Source organism: Numenius arquata, chromosome 12 (assembly GCF_964106895.1).
Source record: "Numenius arquata chromosome 12, bNumArq3.hap1.1, whole genome shotgun sequence".
Lineage (NCBI taxonomy): Eukaryota > Metazoa > Chordata > Aves > Charadriiformes > Scolopacidae > Numenius > Numenius arquata.
In genome coordinates this window covers 19596343-19617871 of record NC_133587.1, presented here as the reverse complement: position 1 = coordinate 19617871, position 21529 = coordinate 19596343, and the positions used below count along the sequence as shown (strand labels likewise).

The 21529-nt window shown below is 49.9% G+C and overlaps 3 protein-coding genes across 7 annotated transcripts in view; 2 read left to right on the top strand and 1 right to left on the bottom strand.

Moving 5' to 3' along the window:
• NDRG3 (NDRG family member 3) overlaps positions 1-5644 on the top strand; it is a 65343-nt gene extending 59699 nt beyond the window's left edge. For 3 of the 4 annotated variants that reach the window (XM_074157437.1, XM_074157438.1, XM_074157439.1), the window contains 4 exons: positions 795-842; positions 1518-1553; positions 1646-1697; positions 4101-5644. In XM_074157437.1, the coding sequence (XP_074013538.1) occupies positions 795-842; positions 1518-1553; positions 1646-1697; positions 4101-4279 (315 nt within the window). In that variant the 3' untranslated portion in view covers positions 4280-5644. Of the gene's footprint in view, positions 1-794; positions 843-1517; positions 1554-1645; positions 1698-3551; positions 3591-4100 lie in introns of all 4 variants that reach the window. The other variant, XM_074157436.1, reaches the window with a different exon arrangement.
• A 3684-nt stretch (positions 5645-9328) lies between these two features.
• On the top strand, positions 9329-11700 carry SLA2 (Src like adaptor 2). Of its 2 annotated transcripts, none has more exons than XM_074157502.1 (7): positions 9329-9399; positions 9493-9612; positions 9751-9837; positions 10123-10226; positions 10922-11071; positions 11319-11445; positions 11550-11700. In XM_074157502.1, exons 1-7 carry the CDS (start codon positions 9329-9331, stop codon positions 11698-11700), a joined length of 810 nt encoding a protein of 269 aa, XP_074013603.1. The 2 variants fall into 2 exon arrangements, with proteins under 2 accessions (XP_074013603.1, XP_074013604.1); XM_074157503.1 differs by having other exon boundaries at positions 9329-9407; positions 9513-9612.
• Positions 11701-16400: 4700 nt separating this feature from the next.
• PHF20 (PHD finger protein 20) overlaps positions 16401-21529 on the bottom strand; it is a 77708-nt gene continuing 72579 nt past the window's right edge. Inside the window, exons 21-22 of the mRNA XM_074157072.1 lie at positions 21032-21215; positions 16401-19174 (exon numbers count right to left, since the gene is read on the bottom strand). Coding sequence (XP_074013173.1) covers positions 19032-19174; positions 21032-21215 — 327 coding nt within the window. The 3' untranslated portion in view covers positions 16401-19031. The remainder of the gene's footprint in view (positions 19175-21031; positions 21216-21529) is intronic.

The following is a 21529-nucleotide window of genomic DNA, read 5'->3' as shown; positions in this document are numbered from 1 at the left end:
TGATTGTGGGGAGACCAGGGGTTTGTGAACAAAAGCAGTTGTCTTAAGAAATCATGGAAGAGTGTAGAAGTCACCTAAACTAGTAGCTTGGACCTAGGAGCTGTGCATGGAGAACTGCTGCAGGGTGTTTTCTCATCATGGCCTGTTGCCTTTTCATCAGTCTGGCCTGGAAGTCTGAGACATTCTCCAAGTTTTGACTTTGCTAGGATACTATTCCTGAGGATTCTCATTGCTTCCTGTCCACAGCTGGGGGACGGGATAGGGTCTTCTGGATCCTGGCTTGCCTATCTGGTTGCCCAGGTTCCCAGCTCGTGATAATCTTCCCTGCTGGTGTTACTTTTCCTATAGGGCCCCCACCCATTCCCTTTTTTGCAGCAGCCTTGCTGAGAAGAGGTGGCCATGGCCTCCTTTATCTGGCCGGAGGACTGAGTGATCTCCCTCCATGCTGCACTGCACAGAAGTCTCCTTCCCCCCCAGGTCTTGCTGTCAGAGCCCAGAACATGCTCCAGGGTTTCAAGGTGCATCCCCAAGACCAGGGGATGATTTCCCTTGAAGTCATGTCTCCATCTGTCAGAACAGTGGCATTCTGTCACCACGAGGTCCCCTGGGGCGGGAACACCTGCCTTTCCTCTCTGCATCACATTGTTCTCTGCTTTCTTGCTCAGTCCTTGGCCCCAGAGAAGCTCCCATTGCTGAAAACAGCCACTGCCTCTGGTGCAGCTGCCCACATTTTACATCTGACTCTACAAGTTTTCTGTGTGATATCATGTCCCTCTTTCCTCCTTTTATTTTAGGTTGAATGCAATTCACGTCTTGACCCGACCAAAACTACCCTTTTGAAGGTGAGTGCCACTCCAGAATCATTCCAGCCTGCAAAAAGACATTATTTTTGTTGAGGCCAGCTCCAGTTAGGTTTTTGCCTTCCATACTTTTAACTTTAAGAAGTTTGTGGAGAGTCATTCAGGGCAGTGTTCTCTCCTGTGTGGAGCCAGTCTTGTGAGAGAGAGTTTGTCAGGGGTCCTTGAATCTCTCCCTTATGGCCATTTTTCTATCTTCAACCGGACAGGAAGACCTGCTCAGAGTTAGCAGAGGTGTCCTGCCTCCACCCTGCTCTCAGCCAGCAACAGCATCACTTTTTCTAGCTTTATACCAGTCCTTCCCATCGTCACCTATGGCTCTGCAGCGTGCCAGACAGCTGCTGCACAGACATGCAAAGTGACAGGTTTGGGAAGAGTGGCAGGAGGAGCCTGGGACTCCTGGGCTTCTAAAGTATGGCCTGAGATCACTTGGTAGTGCAGCCTGCAAGGTGCTGGGTTCCTTCAGCAACAGACTCCCAGGAGACGTATCACCAGACCTTGCTTTGGCTTTAGGGAGGAGGTGGTAGAAGTGTGCCTCATGCAGCAGTGCAGCCTGATGCCATTAGCCTGGTGGGGTGGATGGTGCTGGCATGGTTCTGTGGTTGTCTTCCTGGGGTGGGAAGAATGGGGTTCAACCTCCCTTTTTGTTTCCTGTTGCAGATGGCCGACTGTGGGGGCCTGCCCCAGGTGGTTCAGGTGAGAAATGCCTCTTGGCTCTTCCGTGGCATTTGGGTTGTACAGAGCCCCTTGCTCTGCTCGCACTAAAGCCACACTTTCTGTTTCCACAGCCTGGCAAGCTGACTGAAGCCTTCAAGTACTTTGTGCAGGGAATGGGCTACAGTAAGTGGCAGACGCAATTTTCTGATTTGGAGCAGGGTTGTTGTGGAGGGAACTCAGCCTTTCTGGTCCATCTGAGCCCATTGGCATCTGTGTCCTCACCCCACCTATGAGTTAGTGTGGTTGCCAGGAGATCCATCCATGCTGAAAAATCAACTAGTGTGCTAACAAGCCTTAAGAAACCAATGTTGTTCCCTGACGTGTTTAATCCACACTGCAGCTGGAGCGGTGACCCCTTTTTCGTTGCTGGTGTTGGTAAAACCTTGTAAGTCCGTCTTTGTGGCAGTCCAGAAGAGTGTGCTCCCAAGAACGGTAAACCTTCTGAAATCTTCTGTGCATACCTTCTCCAGAGGGGAAGGAATTAGCAGTTCAGCCTCGCGGTTGTGATGGGTATATGAGAGCTCTTTTCTTTTCTCCTCGGACATACCTATTTCTTTCAGACTCCCACCAGGGGTAAGCAGTATCTCAGAGTGAAACCCTCTAATGGCAGAGCAGAGCTCTGGGTGACTTCTGAGACACTCATGGAGCCCAGAGGGAGCTGTGCTTTGATCCATTGCGTGCCCTTCCCTATGGCTCTCTCCTTGTGCTTGGAGGCAGAAGACATTGTCTGAGTGTGTCAGGCTGACAGCTCTTCAGCTCCCCTGCCCCTGATACTGGGGGACTTCAGGAGAAGGGCTTCTCAGTGCACTAAGGGCACTCTGTCTCCATTGCAGGCACTTTGGCACAGCTCTGTCTTGCCTGCCGGGGGCCAGGGCTAGATCCCTTCTGTGCGTGATGAACCTTCAAAAGCTGGAATTACAAGAGGGGTTGGTTCATGTGGCTGGTTAACCACTAAGCATGGCCACTGTGGCAGCTGTGACACACCCAATGATCTCCACATGGTCGGAAGTTCTTTGCCAACTCGTGGGTGTCAGGGCTCAGAAGAAGCTGTCCTTTTCCTTAGAGCTATGTGTAGCGGACATGAACGTAGTAGAACAATCGTGTTCTCCAAGGCTGGCCAGAAGAGCCTGGTCCTGCAGAGGAGGGTGCCATGTGAGAAGGCTCCCTCAGCCTCACAGCCTGAGAGCATTTCAATGTCCATGTCTCTTGTGTTTCTGGTGTTAGTAAATTCAGCAAGTGCCTTCATCAGAGCAAGGACTTCAGCAGCACTTTGGAGGTCAAATATCTTGCACAGCACTGAGGAAGGACAGGGGCTAATTTTCTGCTTCCAGAATTAGCAGCTAGTCCCAGAATGGTTTTCCCAGCTTTGGTGGACAAGACTGTGTTGGCGCTACTGAGCTTGGCTAGCAAGGCCTCCTCTCTTGGGGAGAACAAGGGAGAAGCAAATCAGCAGCTTGCCATTTCTAAAAATGCCAGTTCCTCAACAGCTATTCTTGTGCATTCTGCACATTGGCTAAAACAGTTGGACCTGCCTCTGCTGACACTACAGGTGGAAGGTAATGGCTTGTAGCAGAAATCTGATGCTGTCAATTCAAGGAAAGACACAAATTTCTGTCCCGTATCTGGAGTTACAGAGTACACCCCGGTTTCCCCAATGTAGGAAAATGACATCTCTGTTGAGCAGTGTCTTGTGGTGTGTCTGGTGGGGAGGTCAGCCACCAGGTACATTGCAATTTCCAGCTAAAGGCATTGAAGAGACCTGGTACTGACAGGTTTTTAAGTCAGCTTGGCATCTCCCCAAGATGCTCATTAGTAGCTGTTTTCACAAATATTGGGAGCTTTCAGTGCAGTGTGTGAGCTGGGAGTGGAAGGGAAAGTAGCTGGGGATCCCAGGAGCAGTGTGGCTGCTGGACACACACCACAACTAATTGGCTCTTTCCTGTATTCATCCCTTTCCTTGTCTCACATTGTTTCCAGTCCCTTATGTGCAGCTCAGCCACCTAAGCACTGAGTCAGGTACCTTCAACTGTGCGTCTACCTCGGCCCAAGTCTGTGTACTGAGTTGAATGATTCTCCGGGTGCATTGCTCTGTCTCAGCATGTCCTGCTGGCCTGCTGCGGGCTAGGCTGATCCATTGTACAACGTGTATGCTATGTTTTTTTCACCTTTCATTTGTATTTTGTTGATTGTTGCATGACTTCAGCTCTGTGGTTTTCTAGAGTGACGAGACTGACTTTCAAAAGGTCATCTGTACGATAGCTGCCTTGGTTTGCACACTCACCGTGACTGCACTTGCAAATGATCAGTTAGACTTCTGGCATTTGCTCACTGTGGACCTTTTGAAATTGGGCCTTAAACATCTTGCTTTAGTCGTGCAAAGACTTAATTTTGGCAGTGAATAGTGAGTTTTCTTCTTGAGGGTATAGCTCTCTCTGTGCTTACCCTGGGACACGTATCTGTGTGACTGTGATACTTGCTCTAGGAACTTCCTCCTTTCCTAAGTCCCACACTTGTTCTTTCTTGCAGTGCCAGCAGCTAGTATGACCAGGCTGATGCGCTCCCGTACTCACTCCTCCTCTAGTGTGGGCTCTGGTGAGAGCATCCGCAGCCGGTCTCATACTAGCAACCATGGTGAAGGAAGTGCTGGAACCCCAGACGGAATTGACCTCCAGGATGCACCTCAAACCATGGAAGTATCCTGTTAGGCAGGAGCCCCTCTTCTGGATTCAGACCACTCCACTTGCCCCTGCTGAACCCACTCAGAATCTACCATTTCATTCAACATGGCATTATTAACTGTTCTAACTTGTGCATGCCCATCTGAGCTGCCACCTCCTTGGTAGTCTGTACTTGGCATTACTTTGGTCCTTTCTGTAGGCCCTTGGCATCAGAGCCTCTTTAAAACTCGTTAACATTCCGCAGTCTTAGTAAGTCATGTTACTGTACATGCTGATGCCATCTCCTTTCTGTGCTCTATATCAATCCAGATGACAGCCGTTGTCTCCCCTGTTCATTTAAATATAATTTGTGGCTTTGTGAGGTTTAGAATTGCTTTCTAGTTGTGCTTCTGCTAAAGGACCCTTGTGGTGCAGTTGGTATGGCATCTGTGGAACGTGGGAAAGCAAGACCATGATGATGTGAAACTCCAGGCACTGGAGCCGGCGATGCTCTTGGGCAGAGCTGTGCCTGGAGTGCAGAACCCGCCAGAAGGTCTTTGTGTCCCAGGACTCTTGCCAACGCCAGGCAGCCTGGGGAAAAGAAATGATCAGAAATACTGTCTTGGTCTCATCTCTGTATGTGTGTTAAGAAGGAGCAGAGACCTGAGCCTCCTGAAAGGGCAAAGCAATTAACAAGTAAATTTACACTAACCGAGGTGTGCTGTTAACCGAGTACAAGGGATTAAACTACAGCAGCCCTGGCTTCCAGACTGCCTTTGCTGACCCTCTGCCTCTCCTGCGGAAGGGCCAGATGCAGTTAACACCAAGTCACTATTCTACCCTGGTACAGGTGAATCTTTAACATCGCGCAGGTTGTGAAACGGGCAGCAGCACCCCTTGCCGGGGGACAAATCCAGAAATCTCCTGCACTGCCAGCTCTGCGTCCCGCTGCTGCCGCCCCGGGCAGAGGTCTGCACAGGGTATTTACCTGAGGTTCAAGAAACACCAGTGAATGAAGTGACGGCTGGCAGACAGCCGGTTGTGTGAGTCAGGTCAGAATTGTGAGCAGTGAATGCCTCTGTGCAGGTACTATTTACTGCCTTCATGGAATTCACGATCCTGCTGCTTTTTTACATCTGGCCGGGTCACAGAGGGCAGGAGGCAAATGCCTGCTGCATGCCAGGATCTAGCTGTTAATGGGAGAAAAGGGATGACTGGTCAGGCTACTACTGCCTCAATAGCTGAGCAAAACATTCTTAACTGTTGAGCAGTCCTGACTCACTGGGAGCCAGCTCCTCCGAGGGTCACACTCATGTTCTGCTCCATTTCAGGTAGGGAATGGGACTGGGAGGCTCTGCCTGAGGGGGACTTTGTACCAGTTATTAAATAAAGCTATAACGGAGTTTCATTGTTACCCTGTGAGCTCCTGGTGTTTGTCTTGGCTTGACCCGATTTTGTCAGTTCTGGTGTCTCCTGCCGTGAGAGGCAAACGCTTCCCTACGGCAGGGGCAGCACCGGCCACCCCCTTGCAGCCACGAGGGAGCAGCATGGCCAGGTGCCCTGTCCCCTGGAAGAGGCTGCCTAAAGGCGCTGCAGCGCTGACTGCTGCAAAAATGCAAAAAGAAACTTCCAGCCTTGACAGAGCAGAGGCCAAATGACAGGTTTGCTGCAAAACAGGCAAACCGCCAAGAATTGCTTCCGAAGGCAAGCGCTAGGAGCTGCCTTCCCTGGGGAACAGTGCTTTGCACCAGTGTGTTTTACGGGTCTAACACAAAGTTAACCCGTAAACCCTGTGCCGAGGCAGTTGTTGTGAGGTGAAAAGGCCATGGACAGGTTAAAGGCAGCGCGAGGTCAGTTTGCACGTCTGCGCAGCAGCCGGTTGTTCAACACAACTGTTTCTTCATCTTCTGCTTTTCAGATTCAGCTTTTGCTCTCAAGTTTCAGGTGTCTGTCATCTTAACTGTCACAGAAAGCTTGCTGGGACTGAAGTGGGGTTAAACTGTCAGTCACAGATTAGTCCTGGTCTTGCTGTGGTGCCCACGGGGTGGACTCCTGCAGCCTCAGGCTTTGACTTTGAAGACCTTTGGGGAGGTCATTGCAGGAGGTGAGACAAAGTGGTTTCATGAATTGTAAACTGAATGAAAGGTGAAAAATGGGAAGAATTGGCCAGTTGTATTAATCAGCAAGTAGTGAAGTGACAAAGTGATTAAATGAACAAAAATACAAGTTTGAGTTTATAGAAAACAGAAGACTTTCAAAGAGATCAGGCCACCAGATACCTGTGAAGTTCGTTGCTGCTTAATGCAAGTGCTGGATGCAAAGCAATGTATGCAATAGGAGCTGATGTCTGTGCAGCACTGGGACTTAATGCCAGCTAACTGCACTGAGAAACGCTTCCTCCTCGAGTTCCCTTATGAAAATACAGCAACAGACCAAAAGAAAGGTAAACACAATATTAAAATGACAATAAAATTAGTTAAGAGGAAATAATACCACAGCAGGGGTTGATGCAAGCTTGCTGAGTACTGGTTATGATTATGTAGAGCAGGAGAGTTCAGAGCTACAGGCTGCCCATGGACAAGGAACCCAAGAGAGTAAATAGATGAGATTTTTAGCAATTTGGAAGGGGGAGTGATTAAGAAGAGAGTTTTGGTGCCGTGATGGTTCATAGGCAACAAGGCAAGATTTGTGGTGAGGGTTGATACGTATTTTACTACCTGAAGGATAACTGGAAAAAGTAAACTTGTTTTCACATAAGGGAGTGCTTTGCTTTTCCTGTTAAAAAAAATAAAAAAAAAAAAAAAATCAAAGCTAAATACAAGTTGAGGAATGAGTTTAATAAGGGACAAAATGTTTCTTTGGGTGGCAAGAACAATGCCAGCCAAATCCAGGAGCAGAGCTTGAGTTTGAGCTTCGCTGGGCTGGGCTTCCAAAGCCTTGCTGGCTGCCGGGGTGGGATCTGGACACCCACCAGCTGAGGCATTGGCACACCTTGAGGGGTAGCTCTGAGGTTAGACTCGGTCCCTGTAAAATGCCAGTGTTTTCTAGACCTTTCTTCTGGCTGGAGTTGGGATGCTGGGGGTGGACAGGCAGATGGAGTCGGCACTTTCCCACGTCCTTAGGATGGAATTCCCAGTTGCTTAAAACCTTCAACGGCACTCCCAGCCTAGGATTCCAAATCTTTGCTTTGGTAAAAGTGTGCATCCTTTCTTCAGCAGCATAGGGTGAGTCGCAAGGAGCTCAGCTAAGCTGAAGGTTTCTCTGGGGTCACTGATGGAAAAAAAACCACTCTCACAGCCATGGGCTGAGGTTTCTGCCGGGCTGCTGTGCTACTTGTGCTGGATGTCACCCAGAAAACCACAGTTCTTCAACAAGGCAGCTTTGCTCTGCTGACGCCAGTGCTGGCCCCAGCTGCAGCTGTGGACACTACACTCACAACTGAACATGCTCCTTGGTGGAAGGGGATGGCATCAAACTCTTCTTGGCCGCACCAGATGATGCTGTGAGGCGTACCAGCCAAAAATTTTGGTTTGGGATGCTCAGAACAGATACTGGTATTTTTTTTTTCCTTTTTTTTTTTTTTTTTTTAAGCCAGGTGGGTGGGATGACAGATATGGGGAGGGATGGCTATCAGGGAGGTTTTGAAGATGGAGCCACAGCTAAGCTGGTGTAGCTCGTGTCAATCACACATTGAGGAGGAAGCAGCACTGGGGACCGCAGGGGCTCCTCCTTGCCATCCTCACCCTCCCACTCCCCCCAAGCTGGGTGGGGCGGCCCTCAACCCTCACACATAACCGAGCCTGGCACAGGCACAGCTGGACTTGGCATGGAACAGTGTTGTGCCGGGGGGCACCCGCACACATCCCCCTCCCAGCACTGCACAGTGTCCTGAGGGCAGTGCGTGGCCCTGCTGCTGTGGTCCTAGGAGGGACCCTGGGACCTCCGGGGTTTGTCCTGGCTGGGGACGGTGCTTGTCCAGCCTCAACAGCCAAGTCCTGGAGTTGGCTCTGCTCCCACTCGTGTGCTGCCCATCCCTCCCTCTTGCCCACACCTCCCCCTCCCCACCCAAATCCCATGCAATGACCACAGTGCCTTGAGTGCCCTCAAGGATTTTCATAGGCTTTGTCCCCCAAGAGACACAGCCAAGCAGCCTGGTGGTCGAGTAAAAAAGAGAAAACCCCACTCCGCTCTGGTGCGCACACACGTCACAGGAAGCAGTGGCAGCCGCAGCCCCAGCCTTGCACCCCTTGCCCCAGCTCTGCCGGGAGCAGCTTCAGCTCCGGCACCTGAGAACACAGAGAGCTAGAGCGGAGGGAGGAAGGCAAACCAAGTGGGTCTGGTAAGGGGTTGTCCTGCATGAGGGAGATCCACTGCACCAGAGCAACCCCCCACTCCCGCAACCTGGTGCCCTGAGGACCCACCGCAGTGGAGCAGCACCCCACAGGGCAGAGCCTGGCCCAGATGCCTCCCACACAGCAGTGATTAAAGGGAGGGGCAGGTAAGTGGGATTTGCCCCCTTCCCCCCCCTCCCCCCCCCAATCCTTGCCCCTGAGCACAGCAGCAGGTTGTGGTGGGGGGATGGGGGGGAGTGCACCCCATGGTGGGTCTGGGTCACACACAGCTTTGGCTGCATGTCTCCATGGTCAAGGAACTGAAACAGGCAGAGGGCTCCCCATGGGACCTGGCAGCTTGCTGCATTAGGAGCGGGGTGCCCCACACACTGGGGGTCACTGGGCTGGGGCAGGATGGCAGCACTGAGCATGGCCAGGGGCATGGGGCAACCATGGGGATGTGGGCCCTTCCCAGCTGGGGCTGCGAGTCCCCAGCTGCCCTTCAGAATTTCCTCAAAGGGCTCCCCGGGGAGCTGCCAGACTCAGCCCCAGCCCAGAGCTCTGCCCTGACCCTGCCTTTCTTGGGAGCCATTGTGCTGGCATCACCCAACAGCAGTGCCCTGCCCTGTGACCCATGAGCCTGCACCCTGACATGGCCATGCCATGGGGATTGTGGCTCCGCAGGGGACTTTGCCCTGAGCCTCTCCTTCCTTCCCAGCAGCAGCAGCCGAGGCCGTGGGGCAGGGGTGGGTGCTGAACCTGCGGGATGGGGAGCCTGCCCAGCCGGGAGAAGCCACTCAGCATCCCACCAGTGGTTGCCAACACCATGCAGCCCACGCAGGCAGGTAAGTGCCAGGCAGGTACCAGCTTGGCCAGCATCCCTTGATGTGCCCATCCTCCCAGCCCAGCTGGGGCTGGGGGAGCTCTGAGCCCCCTCACCTTCCTCACAGCCCCCAGCAGCTTCCTGGCTCTGGCCCTCTGCGACTTCCCCTCCGGTGTGGGGGCGGCTGCTGTCCTGAGAATGGGGGAGCAGCTCCATGTCCTCTCTGAGTAAGTCCCCACACTGAGTGGGCACTCCTGCTCCATGTGCAGTCCATGGGGCCATGATGGTGGCACCCATCCTAGGGGTCCCCTCCCTGTGCCCAGAAGCCTCAACCATTCAAGATGGCTTGTCCTCCTTCCCCACAGGGATGGGGAGTGGTGGCTGGTGGCATCCAAGGTGTCTGGCAAGGAATGTCACGTCCCCAGCAGCTGTGTGGCCAAGGTCAGACACAGGTAAATGCTGGGAAGGGTCCATCCCAGGGGACATGGCCCCACAGCAGAGAGCCTGGGCCAACCCTCAGCCACTGTGTCAGAACGTCCTGCCTCATTTCTCTCCCTGGGCTGTGGAGCAGCACTGGGTCTTGGGGAGGCGGCACGCCCTGTCAGGGTATCCCCAGGACATGCACTGCTGCACCTCGACCTGTTCCCTCTGTCCTGGCCCGGGCAGGACAGGTCCTGGGGTGCTGGGTGTCCCTGTGCAGCCTGGAGAGTCTCTGCCAGTGACCGCTACCTGTGCAGGTGGCTGTACGAGGGCATCAGCCGGCAGAAGGCAGAGGAGCTGCTGCTCCGGCCAGGAAACCGCAGTGGGTCCTTCCTGATACGGGAGAGCCAGACCAGGCAAGGTGAGAGCCCTTGAGCGCCGTCTACTGTAACCCCTCCCAGCCATTCCCACTGGGGTGTTGAGTGGGGCCAATCCTCCATCACTGGCACCTGCTGGCAGGGGCCTGCCCTGTGGGGCGGTTTCCTGGCGCTGCTGCTCCCCACTGCATGCTGAGCCTCTGCCAGGGGGCCCCAAGAGAAAAAAAACACCAGCAGGCTTCCTGCGGCTTTTGATTAAGCAGAGACATGAAAAGGTTCAGCCTTTGAAATGAAGCTGGGGCCCCATCATGACAAGGTGCAGAGGGGATCCTGTGAGCCGATCCTGCCGGGTGCCACAGTGCACGCAGCTAATGCACCAGTGCTGCGTGGCTCCACAGCCACCTGGGCACAGAGCGGGCCACAGGGCTGGGGATGGCCCATCCCTGCACAGCCCCCTGAAGTGGACTCTCGGGCACAGAGCCACAGCGCTCAATGCTGAGGGTGCACGGGACATGGCAGGCAGCTCCCCATAGTCATCCCCTGACCCAGCACTTCCACAGTCCACAGTTTGGAGGTTCTCATGGCATGGGGCTGCCACAGGGATGCTCGCAGTTGCATAGCTCCACAGGGAGATAGGTGCTGCTGGCCACCCGTGGGGCGATAAAATCCCCCACGTGGGAGAGCGCAGAGCAGTGGGGTTGAGCAGGCGGGTGCCTATGGCAGCCCCTCGTCCCTGCAGGCTGCTACTCACTGTCAGTGCGCCGCAGCGAGCGTGCCTCCTGGGACTCAGTGACACACTACCGCATCCACCGCCTGGAGAACAGCTGGCTCTACATCTCACCTGGACTCACCTTCCCCAGCTTGCATGACCTGGTGGACCACTACTCTGGTAACACCCTGATGGCCCCCCAGTGCCCCTAGTCGGGGGGGGGGGGGGGGGGGGGGGCAGGGGGGATGGGACACAGGACACGGATGGACAGACGGACACGACACGACACACGACGCCAGGGGGATGCCCTGTGCCCTGCAGGGAGGGAGGGGGGAAAGGTGGTAGCTGGTCTCCCACCTGCCTGGGGGCCCCGGGGCTGGGGTGCAGGATGGCTAGACTCTGCTGATGCTGCCGGCTCCCTACCCAGAGTTCGGAGACGGGCTGTGCTGCCCCCTCAGGGAGCCCTGCGCCATGGAAGGGCCCAGGGTGGCTCCAGTCCCCACCATGCCTGCTGTTGTGAAGAAGTCATCACTGAACTGGGACAAGATCGATAGGTAGGGACAGCGGGGGGAAGGGCTGGGGCTCCCCCCCATGGGCCCTGCCAGACCCTCGGGAGTCTGGGGGCTGCTCACTGACCACCCTGTCCATCCGCCCACAGTTCCCTCCTGTTCTCGGAGGCCGTGTCCCCACCAGAGGAGGACTCTCCCATCAGCCTGGGCCTGCGGGAAGCCATCAGCTCCTACCTCCTCCTGACAGAGACGGCCACCCCCGAGCAGGGCCCTGCAGGGAAAGGGGCGAAAAGCAGCTGAGGGCAGGTCCCCACATGTCAACAGCCCCACAGCAGACAGGCGGCCCACATTACAGCATTGGTCTGGTTTCACCTGGGAGCCAGGTGCCCAGGGGCCATGGGCCTTGACACGGGCCAGCTGAGACCAAGGTGGGGACAGGCAGGCAGTGATGCTGGAGGAAGGGGCTGCCCTCCATCCTCCTCAAAGTCAGGTGCTTTGGGATGTGAAGTCTGAGCACCCTGAGCATCAACCAGTAGCCACAAGAGGAGAAGGCAGAGGCTGCAGAGAGCTGGGGCCCTGTTGGCCCCCGCCACGCTCCCACAGCGGGGGGGGAAGGGGACGCAAATGCCCAACAAGCCAAAGCCTGGCCCAGGAGCAGAAACAGCCTGACTCCATCAGACCCCTCAAGTTGATGCACAAACATTATTGGGGTGGGATGGCTGTGCAGGACAGGTCCCATGAGCATCAGACACCAACTGTTGTGCTCTCACACACCCGTAACTCACCCCTGCTGGGACCAGCAGCCAGGAGGAAACCAGCCTCTTGTTGGACCCCAAGTAGCTGATTTTTAAACATTTTAACACATGGATTGTACTGGATTTAAGGTCCATAAAACAGGATCCTGCTGGACATGCAGCAGTAACCATTTATAGTATCTTAATTAAAGGGCTTCTGGTTCACAGTTGAGAGTTTGTGACTAAATCGTGAACTGCCAGCTGCAACCGCAGGGCGGGTTTCCACCTGCAGCAGCCTAGGCAGTTTGCTTCTACAGCAGCCATGGCCCCAGCCCTGCCACTGGCTTTCCCCAACCTGGGACAAGCTGATGGCCACGGGTCAGGTCTGGTCCTCGGCCAACTCAGCGCAAATTAATGAGCCCTAGAGGTTTAAAAATGTTTTACCATCACAACTGCTCTTCTAGGAGTAAGAGGAAAGACAGAGTCCATGCCAGGGCTAGATGATCCAAAAAGGCAGGATGCAAATACTCATGTCCAACCCTGATCTAAGCTGCACCTCTGGGCTAGAGGGGGCCTTAAAAGCAGCAGAGATGCCTCAGAACTGAGCCTTTGCTTTCAACAGCCCCTGATCAGCAAAGCTTGGCCTGGGGAAAGTGCCTGAAGCTTCTTCCTCTGTGGTGAGAATGGGTACAGCAGCAGTTTTGCTGCTTGGTGACATCCCTTCCTTTCCGGAACCTGGTGCGCAGGATCCCCCTCACCTGCACATTTCCTGACATGCTCAAATTTACTCTTCATTTTCATGTCTGACAAGCTCACTCTTGCAAACCCACTGTTGCATTCTCATTTCCTTCCCCGCAGCAGCCCTGAGCTTTGCACACCCGCACAGCCACCAGCCTCAAGCCTGTGTACTTTTGGCGCAGGACACAGGTATCCCTCAGCCTCAGCCTTGCCCCGCAGCCAGCCGAGGCACCACTGGCTGTCACCGCTGGTGACAGCACTGCTGTCACCCCAGGGCAGTTCAGAGGGTTTTACTTCCTTTATTTTTGTCATTAACCCACACTGTGTGAAGGAAGGCCAGCCCTTGGGCATCCTTCCTCCACCTCCAAACCAGATCCAGGTTGTTGGATGCCTTTACACCCCAGTCATGGTTCTACCTTAGACTGGAGGCAGCCACAGTCATGGAACTGTTTCTCTGGTATTTCTCTTCTTTATAATCCTGGTGACTGGGAAGATGGGAAATACCTGGTTGGAAAGTCTATTTCCCTAGAGCCGGCACCCTCCAAGCCCTCCTCCTTCTCAGCCCCACAGGTGCTCCTTGTTCAGGGCACACTTCACTCCTGCTGGGGAACATCTTCCAAGCCCCCAGACGAGCAGGGTGACGGCACCCCAGGCAGCAGAGGGTAAAAGCTGGATCCCAAACCAGGCTTTTAAGGGGTGGCAGAGGCAAAGAGCAGGTCACCACATCTCCAAGCAGCAGCTCTCACCCCGGGCAGGGGAAGACAGAGGCAGGGGCTGCTGCCCCGGGCAGCACAGGTTGGGGATGCCAAAGCTGTGAAGGGACAGAACAAGCCCTGAGGAGATCCACCGATGCCAGAGCAGCAGAGGATCTGCTAGCTGCCCGAGTCACCGAAGGGTGGGCAGCCATGGTGACTCAGCAGGGACGGGGGCTGCTGCCTGTCCTCACCAGAGATGCTCCAAGTGCCCAGGACACTCATGGAAGAGGAGCTTCTCAGATGCTCTCCGCTATGTGTCAGGGGCACACTGAGCTTGCAAAGCTGTGGGCACTTCAGCCAAATCAGCCGTACTGTGCTCAGCACTGACTATGCTCTGCCCACCTGAAACCAAAGTGTGTGAGCATTTGTTTCACAAGAGCAGCCACCAAACATTTACAGGGATCAAAGAGACTTTTTTGGAGGAGCTGCAAAGCAGCCAAAGTATCTCCCATAGCTTTGGACCTCTGTTCAGAGGACACAGCCATTTCTGGAGCCTAAATTCAGTGTGGCATTAAGCAAACCATTACTCCAATTGTCACAAAGGTACAGAAACCCACCACTTCATGAGCAGGTCCTTCCCCTGGTGACCCTTGCAGCAGTGTATGTACTCAACCTGTGTAACCTAAACCCGCCAGCCTGAGAGCCCAGGAGGTGCACCCAACAACTCCTCTCCTCCTCCTGAGCCCAGTGTACCCAACACCCCTAAACAATGTGAAACAGGGCCCACACCATCCTTAAAAACTTGGTGTGCAGTGTTTAACCAAAACTGTGGCATCATTCAGCCTTTACTGACCAAACCCCTCCACAACACACAGGCACCACCAGCAGAAACGCCCTGCAGGCAGAATATGGTGATATTCCAGCTTTTTTTGTTGTTTTGTTCTCAGTTTTGCTGTCAGCATGTATGTTCCAATAGGAAAAAATATGGTATTTTCTTTTTTTAGCTACCTGCCTATTTGAACGTGGACTTTTTCTGGATAGCTGTGGCAGGTATTAACCAGACAAGAGCTGTATGTGATTTCTTCCCTTCGCAAGAGAGCTGCTATGCAAACACAGGAGGATTAGTGTGAAGATATGAAATACTTGAGGTGCTCAGCAATGCCCAAGGATCTGTCAGGAATGTTACTTTTGCATCTGACAAAATACCAGGGCTGCAGCAGCAGGGATGATACTCCAGCACCAAGATGAACGAGATCCATGGTCTTGACGATGATCAGCAGCAGATCATGGAATTATAAGAGATGATGTTTTGGTCAAATAACAGTAAGAATATTCAAATAGTTGTGTCAGATTTCCCAGGCTGAGGAACTTCAACATGAAACTACCCACATGAAGGCTCACAGATGACTTCGCAATTGCTTCCTGATACGAGTCTGCCCCTAGAAGACTTCAGATCAAGCTAGTCAAAAAAAAAAAAAAAAAAAAAAAGGACAAAAAAACCCCGAGGGGACACATTCCCAGGAACAGGGCTAGCCAGAGCACTCAGCTCATTGAATTATTTCAAATTCAAATCACATCTTCAAAACCCAATTTTGACATTTAAGTGATCAGCAAAGAGCTACACGATTTGATTGAACCACGAGACATGGGCCTGGATCTGCCATCAGTGGCAGAAGTTTCTCCAGGCTTCACAAGCCGGGCTGTAGCAGTGATGGACCCTCTAGCCTTAAAATCCAGAAGTTTTATGGGAATCTTGTTTTGAAAACAAAATTAGGAAAGCCAATTTGTTAGGACAAGGGAATAAAGTTGCTTTCCTCCTGCTGGGGAAATCAAGAGGGGAAGATATGGAACCAGAAATGCATCTGAAGGCACACGGATGCCTACCCCTGCCTTGGCACACCCTGTCCCAGGTACACTTCCTCTCACACGCTTCCTAGCTCCTCCCTGTCCCAAGCCTATGGATTTTATGTATGGATTGTTCAAATACATCAGAAGCTCCTTCCTTGGCATCAATGCTAAAGCAGCAGTCCCTCACACAGCAAACATGCAGCTTCTGTGCCAAGCTCGCCGCTGGTGCCCCGCAGGACCACCACTGCTTGGATAACACCACAGGCACAGCACCCACACTGCTCCCTTCCAGCCCAACCCTCCCACACCTACCTGAAACTCCACTTCCAGCCTGCTGCTGCATGGGCAAAACACACATCCACCTGAAAACTGCATAGAAATGACGTATTTTTCTCTACGCAGTCTGCACTGTGCAGCTGACAGCACCTGTCCCTGTTCATCTGGTCTTGGGAGCTTCACAGGGAAACTACACCTTCAGGTCTCTGCCCTTCTGGGAGCAGCACCCTGGTGTCACACTTGTCTTTCAGTGCAGGACTCACACACATGCACACACACTGCCAGGTGCTCAGCGCTGCGCTGGTCAGAGCAGATTCCCACCCACACCACTTGGTCCTTTGGGAAAGAAGGAATCAGCCGCTGCCCCTCAACTCACTGCCGCCACCACCATGTGCTCAGCAGCTCCCTGGTAGGCTACTGGTCCAAACTGGAACAAAAATTAGGGTCAAATTACATACACTAGGTCCTAATATATTACACATTAGGATTTGGGAATAAAACATACAAGCTCCTCACTAGAACAATACACAACATTAATCAATACATAACAATTTGCCTATTAAGAATACTTATATGAGGCAGATGTGGAAAACAATCATTTCCAGTCTATATTCCTGTCAAACAACAGTACCTGCATTTCAATGCTATGCGAAGGAAAAAAGTCCGGAATTATTTTATTGAAGAGTCATTAATTGAAACAAAGACTTTACTACGACTTAACCAACAAAAACCTATTTATTTATTCCAAACACCAAGATACAGAACTTTTCAAGTTTTGCAAATATTGCTCCAAAGCAAAATTCTATATACAGCGCCCTCGGTTCTATTAGTGCATAAAAAAAGACAAATATACTTATGTATCCACAGTGCAATGTTTGCTCATTTCATCAAGGCTCCACGTTGCATTCACTTACCAGTGATTTAAAGAAATTAAGAAAGCAACCTGCCAGACCAAACAATTGGTCCAAACTAAGAAATAACAATGTGGAAACTTGCAAGAACAGGGACAAAAATGAATCCAGTCAGAGCACAATAAAGAATCTTTCCTGAACATGAAAAATGCTACTCTATTTTAAATAAATATTTTCAGTCTTTATCTGCAAGGGCTTCCCTAGCTCTACTAAAGGAAAACAAGACTCCAGTATTTGTCCTTTGACTGACCCATCAGAACTGCCTTTTCTTCCAAATCCTAAGTACTGCCCTGAGCAAAAATAAACTGGCAAATTAAAAACGTATGACGAACACACAAAAAGCAATCGCTTGGGAAGGAGAAGTTCTACTCTGGGGTGGAAAGTCTGCTCAGGGATAACTGCTTTCCCGCCCTTGAACTGTTGGCACAGCTGACTGCTTAACAGCAGCTACGGTCTCCAAGAGACGCCCGGTGGGAGTGCTTGCTTTATGGATGTCAACCAGGGAACAATCTGGTTTATCTCACCTGAAAAAACCCAAAAACCTTCACAGTTGGCTGGGGTGCTCCTCCTGATGCTGTTCTGATTGTCTGGTTACTGCCACCTGTTCTAGAGCTACACAGTATACGTGAATTCAGGTGTCATTAACAGGAGCGAGACACGGTATAAGCACTGGTCTCATCTTCAGAAAGTAAAGTGATTCTTAAATATCATGTAAGCTTTATTCCAATTGTGTTACAGAAAAATAAGTTTATTTTTCTGCTGTACATATGCTGTATTCACTATACACCAACTAGTACTATAAAACTGTGAGACAAATTATTCCCTGCAATGAGCCTTGGCGCAAAAGCCTTCGTAGCCTAGAGTAGCCTAATTATTTTGTTTTCTGAAGGAAATAAAATATTCACTGTTGTAGATACCGTTAACTCCTACAATAATATTGGATATTTCAAATTTACATTATTCTTTGCAATATACAAACATTACAGATTCATATCCAAAATTAATAATTTGTACAGTTATGGGCCTTTCAATTACAACTGCACTTATTTTTTTTCCCTTTGGTGGTACCATCACATACAAAATCAAGGTAACAAATCCAACTTTTTAAGGATGCCCTCTCACTCCAAAACCAGCTTACCATTTTCCACAGTGAACTTAACTCTGCAACGTTTGGGAAGGAAAACTAAAGTCACAGCCATTATTTATGGAGCTATGATCTGCAGCTAGAAGACTTTTAATGTCTCAAATACTTACAATACACCAACGTTTCAAAAGGTACTGTATAATGTGACTTGAACATAAGCAGCATTTTCACCTTGCTCTCACAAAGTAATGCAAACCAAAAAATTAAATCTTAAGGTATAAAAAGGGGCTTTGTGAACAATACACCGTTTAAGATAACCCACTCACTGTCTGCAAGGACAGTACCTCATGCATAGATCTTGAGGCTTTATTTACACTAATATAAAATAAACTGATTCCCAAAACCCACATTCAGAGTAAGTTTTTACAATAAACACATTCAGAGTATTGGAAAAAGTCTACATTTCAAAATATAACCGGAATGGCAATTATTAACAAATGGGTAGAAAACTATGTAACGTCCATTACAGACCCCGCTGAAGTCTGAACTCCGAGCGCGTCCCCAGCCTTTTCCCAGTGGCATCTCGTTGTGCCACACAGGGCTGCCCCACCAGTGCTGCTGCCGGAGGCACCACACAGCTGTACGTCAGAGCTCAGGAATGCACATAAACACAACGTCAATGGGTTTCCCAGTACCAAGTCATGTGAAAGTGACAACATAAACATGGAAAACAATCATTTATTCTGAAAGTAAGTGCAATCCACTTGGGACCTTCTGCTACATTATTTAACATAATAGAAGTGGGGTTTAGGCCACTTATTTGCAAACCTCCTCCATGTAACAATGTATAGTTAAGAGCTGGACATTCATATTACTATGTCTGAAAACTGTTATAACATTTCCTAATGATTAAATACTGTGTGCTATTATGCATAAACCAGAAGGAATAGAACATGACACAAGTCACTTAAACTATGCAAAGTTATTTACAACCTCTGTCAGCTAAACATTTTGGCTCTTAGAACTCTGTTCTTCAGTGGCACAATTTTTAGTCAATTTAATTATGAAAGAGTCTATCATTTCAATGAGCAACTTGTAAGGAGTGAAAATTTAAGTATAATTTATCAACCAACACCCGAGCTCTGAAGACAACAGTATCATTATAATTGCCTAATAAACCTAAATTTATGAGATAAAATAACCTTTTTGCTGTCCTTTGAACAGCACTTCTTCACACATCCCTGAAGTCAATCTGCATCACGTGAAACCAGCATGCTAATTTCATTTAAATATACAGAGCTGTTCACATCAGATGCTCCAACTCAGTCTCCAACATTTTCTGCTCTCATGTTGAGCAGCAAAGTGCAATCTGCTGCACTTTGCCTAGGTCCGTTATAAGCTGCTTTATACAATGTTTGAGTTGTGGCAGTCGAGCTAGTGGTTCTGGTGGTTCCAGCTCTCCTGTATAATCCAGCCAACTCTCCAAAACTGAAAAGAAAAACAAAACTGTCACTATTCCAGTTTTCAGCAAGTAGATCACCGTAAGTCACAAAACAGGAATTCTTTAAACGTTTTGTGAATCTTGAGAGAGCAGTGGGAAACGTTTTCAACACACAGTATTTGAGAAATCAGAAAACCAGGCTCCTCACACCAATTTTTGCAAATAGCCTTTGATACATGGCAAAATAATTTGGGGCGGGGACATGACACAATAGGGAAGGGAGAAGAGAAAAAAAGCAGGTGTTCCTAGGAGAAAGCAAGGAAGAAAAACTCAGGGCTAGATATTGTGAAATCTGGTGCTAAACTTTCCCTGATCTGCATCAATTCCAGAGCAAGGACACTGCGGCACAGGAGGTTCATACCATCAGAATATCCTCAAGATCAGCATTACATGCAAATGAAGATCCTAAAAGGGTAGGCCTATGATAACAAAAGAAGTTTTCCATCAATACAGAACGCAATTGGCCAAGAGAGAGAAGAACTGGGTAACAGAAAATGGGGATGAAATCTAAAAGCACAGGCAGCAGACTAAAGTACAAAGAAAATGAATTCCTGCTCTAAAGCTTCTCAGCAGGAAACAAGAACAAGAAATACTGCTGACTTTGGGTGACAATGCAATTGGGCCACGAGAAAGGTGGTCAGATTGAGGTGTGATGAGCTCAGGGGACAGGACAGCACTGCGGAAGGAGACTGAAACCCTGAGGACAGAATACATCTGCCAAGGGCAGCAGCAGCCACCACTGCCACTAACCAGATCAACAGGGTATTCAACCTAGGGGCAATATCTGCTGAGGAACTGGTGTGCATTACCCAACTACTGACAATCCAGTCTTGAAATAAGAGATTTCCTCATCAGAGCTCTGAGCAGCCCTCCAGCTCAACAGCAGATACAGTAAGCCTGACTTTTGTGAACCAGAGCTTCTTCATTTTTGAAATGGGCATTATGATTACCATCCTGATTGATCTTCATTTCCTGAAATATGCCTTTAGTTATTCAACCTTTCCGAACCTTTCCAGTCCCTTACCGAACTACAAAGAGAACCTTTGGCAAAGGTAAGTTTCCTAATTCCTTGCGAGAAACTCCTTGCGAGAAAAGCTGCTGTTGTATCCACTATACAAACAAATGGGCAGACTTAAAGATGTTAAGAAAAAGAACTACCCTGGATTGTTTAATGAAACACATAAAGGGTGTAGAAGTTTTCTATTACTAGGAGAAAAAATTTCAACAGACATTTAACTAAAGAATTGGAAGAGAGGAGAAAAGAAAAGAGCCTTGTGCACCAAAGAGGCCACCTAGAATAGGCTAAGACAGCCAGCAAGCCCCTGAAGAACACGGAAGTTGATACACAGAAGAACAGGCCACCCAGAGAAGTGGTTGAATCACCATCCCTGGCAGTATTTAAAAGGTGGGCAGACACAGTGCTTAAAGATATGGTTTAGTGGTGGTTTTTGTCAGTGTTAGGTTGATGGTTGGACTAGATGATCTGAAAGGTCCCCTCCAACCCAGTCAATTCTACAATTCTATGAAAATGACAAAAAACCTGAAAGCAAAAAGAAATGGAAGATACTCTACTACGTCATCATCATCTGATGCAGGTATTTAGGTGTGTTCTCACTAGAACTTTTTCTATAAAATTCCGCTCGGTTTTAATTTGATCCTTGTTTTAAAATAAACCCCCCAACACGCTGCTGCATGTCAGTTTTCTATTAGCAAATGCAGTAAGTGTGACAAAACAACACTTGTCTCTTTTAGGTCTGCAAAAGTAAAATTCAAGTAAACGTGTTTTGAATGGGTAGTTCAGTGAAATACACTTAATTTTTGAAAGAGAAAAAAATGTTACCTACCATCTAGCTCCTTCTCAATGAAATCCATTCTGTGTATGACTTCATCTTGCAGAGATTCCACGTGAGCTAAGAGATTAAGCTGCCACTGCAGCTGTGAGTTCACAACTCCTCCTTTGTCTTTTTCCAGCAATTTCATTTCAATAGCTTCTTCTGGAGAGACTTTCTTAGAGACAGACTCTCTTACCTAGCAGAAATACACACATTGATATTTTTAACAGTGAAGTAGAATTGGTGAGCTGACTGTCTGGGTCCCACCCAAGCTAATTGCTCAACTAATCCTAGGCTAGCGGAGGACAGACAGACACAGAGATGAGATCACACACAAATATTAAGGCTGTTTGGGCAAGAGGATCTAAATGCAGACATGCTTTTATAGGTATTTTGCTAAGACATTCTTTGCACTTCACAACCATCTGATTTTCAGAAGATAGCATATACACACATATCTAGTTCCCTGAAAACTTCCAGCTGGAAGATACCACATTTAATCTGTGCATT

Bases quoted from the DNA above. Each gene is read 5' to 3' on its own strand.
- SLA2 (XM_074157502.1), top strand. From the start codon at position 9,329: ATGGGGAGCCTGCCCAGCCGGGAGAAGCCACTCAGCATCCCACCAGTG. The intron at 9,613-9,750 runs GTAAGTCCCCAC...CCTTCCCCACAG, and splicing joins CAGCTCCATGTCCTCTCTGA to GGATGGGGAGTGGTGGCTGG. The intron at 10,227-10,921 runs GTGAGAGCCCTT...TCGTCCCTGCAG, and splicing joins GGAGAGCCAGACCAGGCAAG to GCTGCTACTCACTGTCAGTG.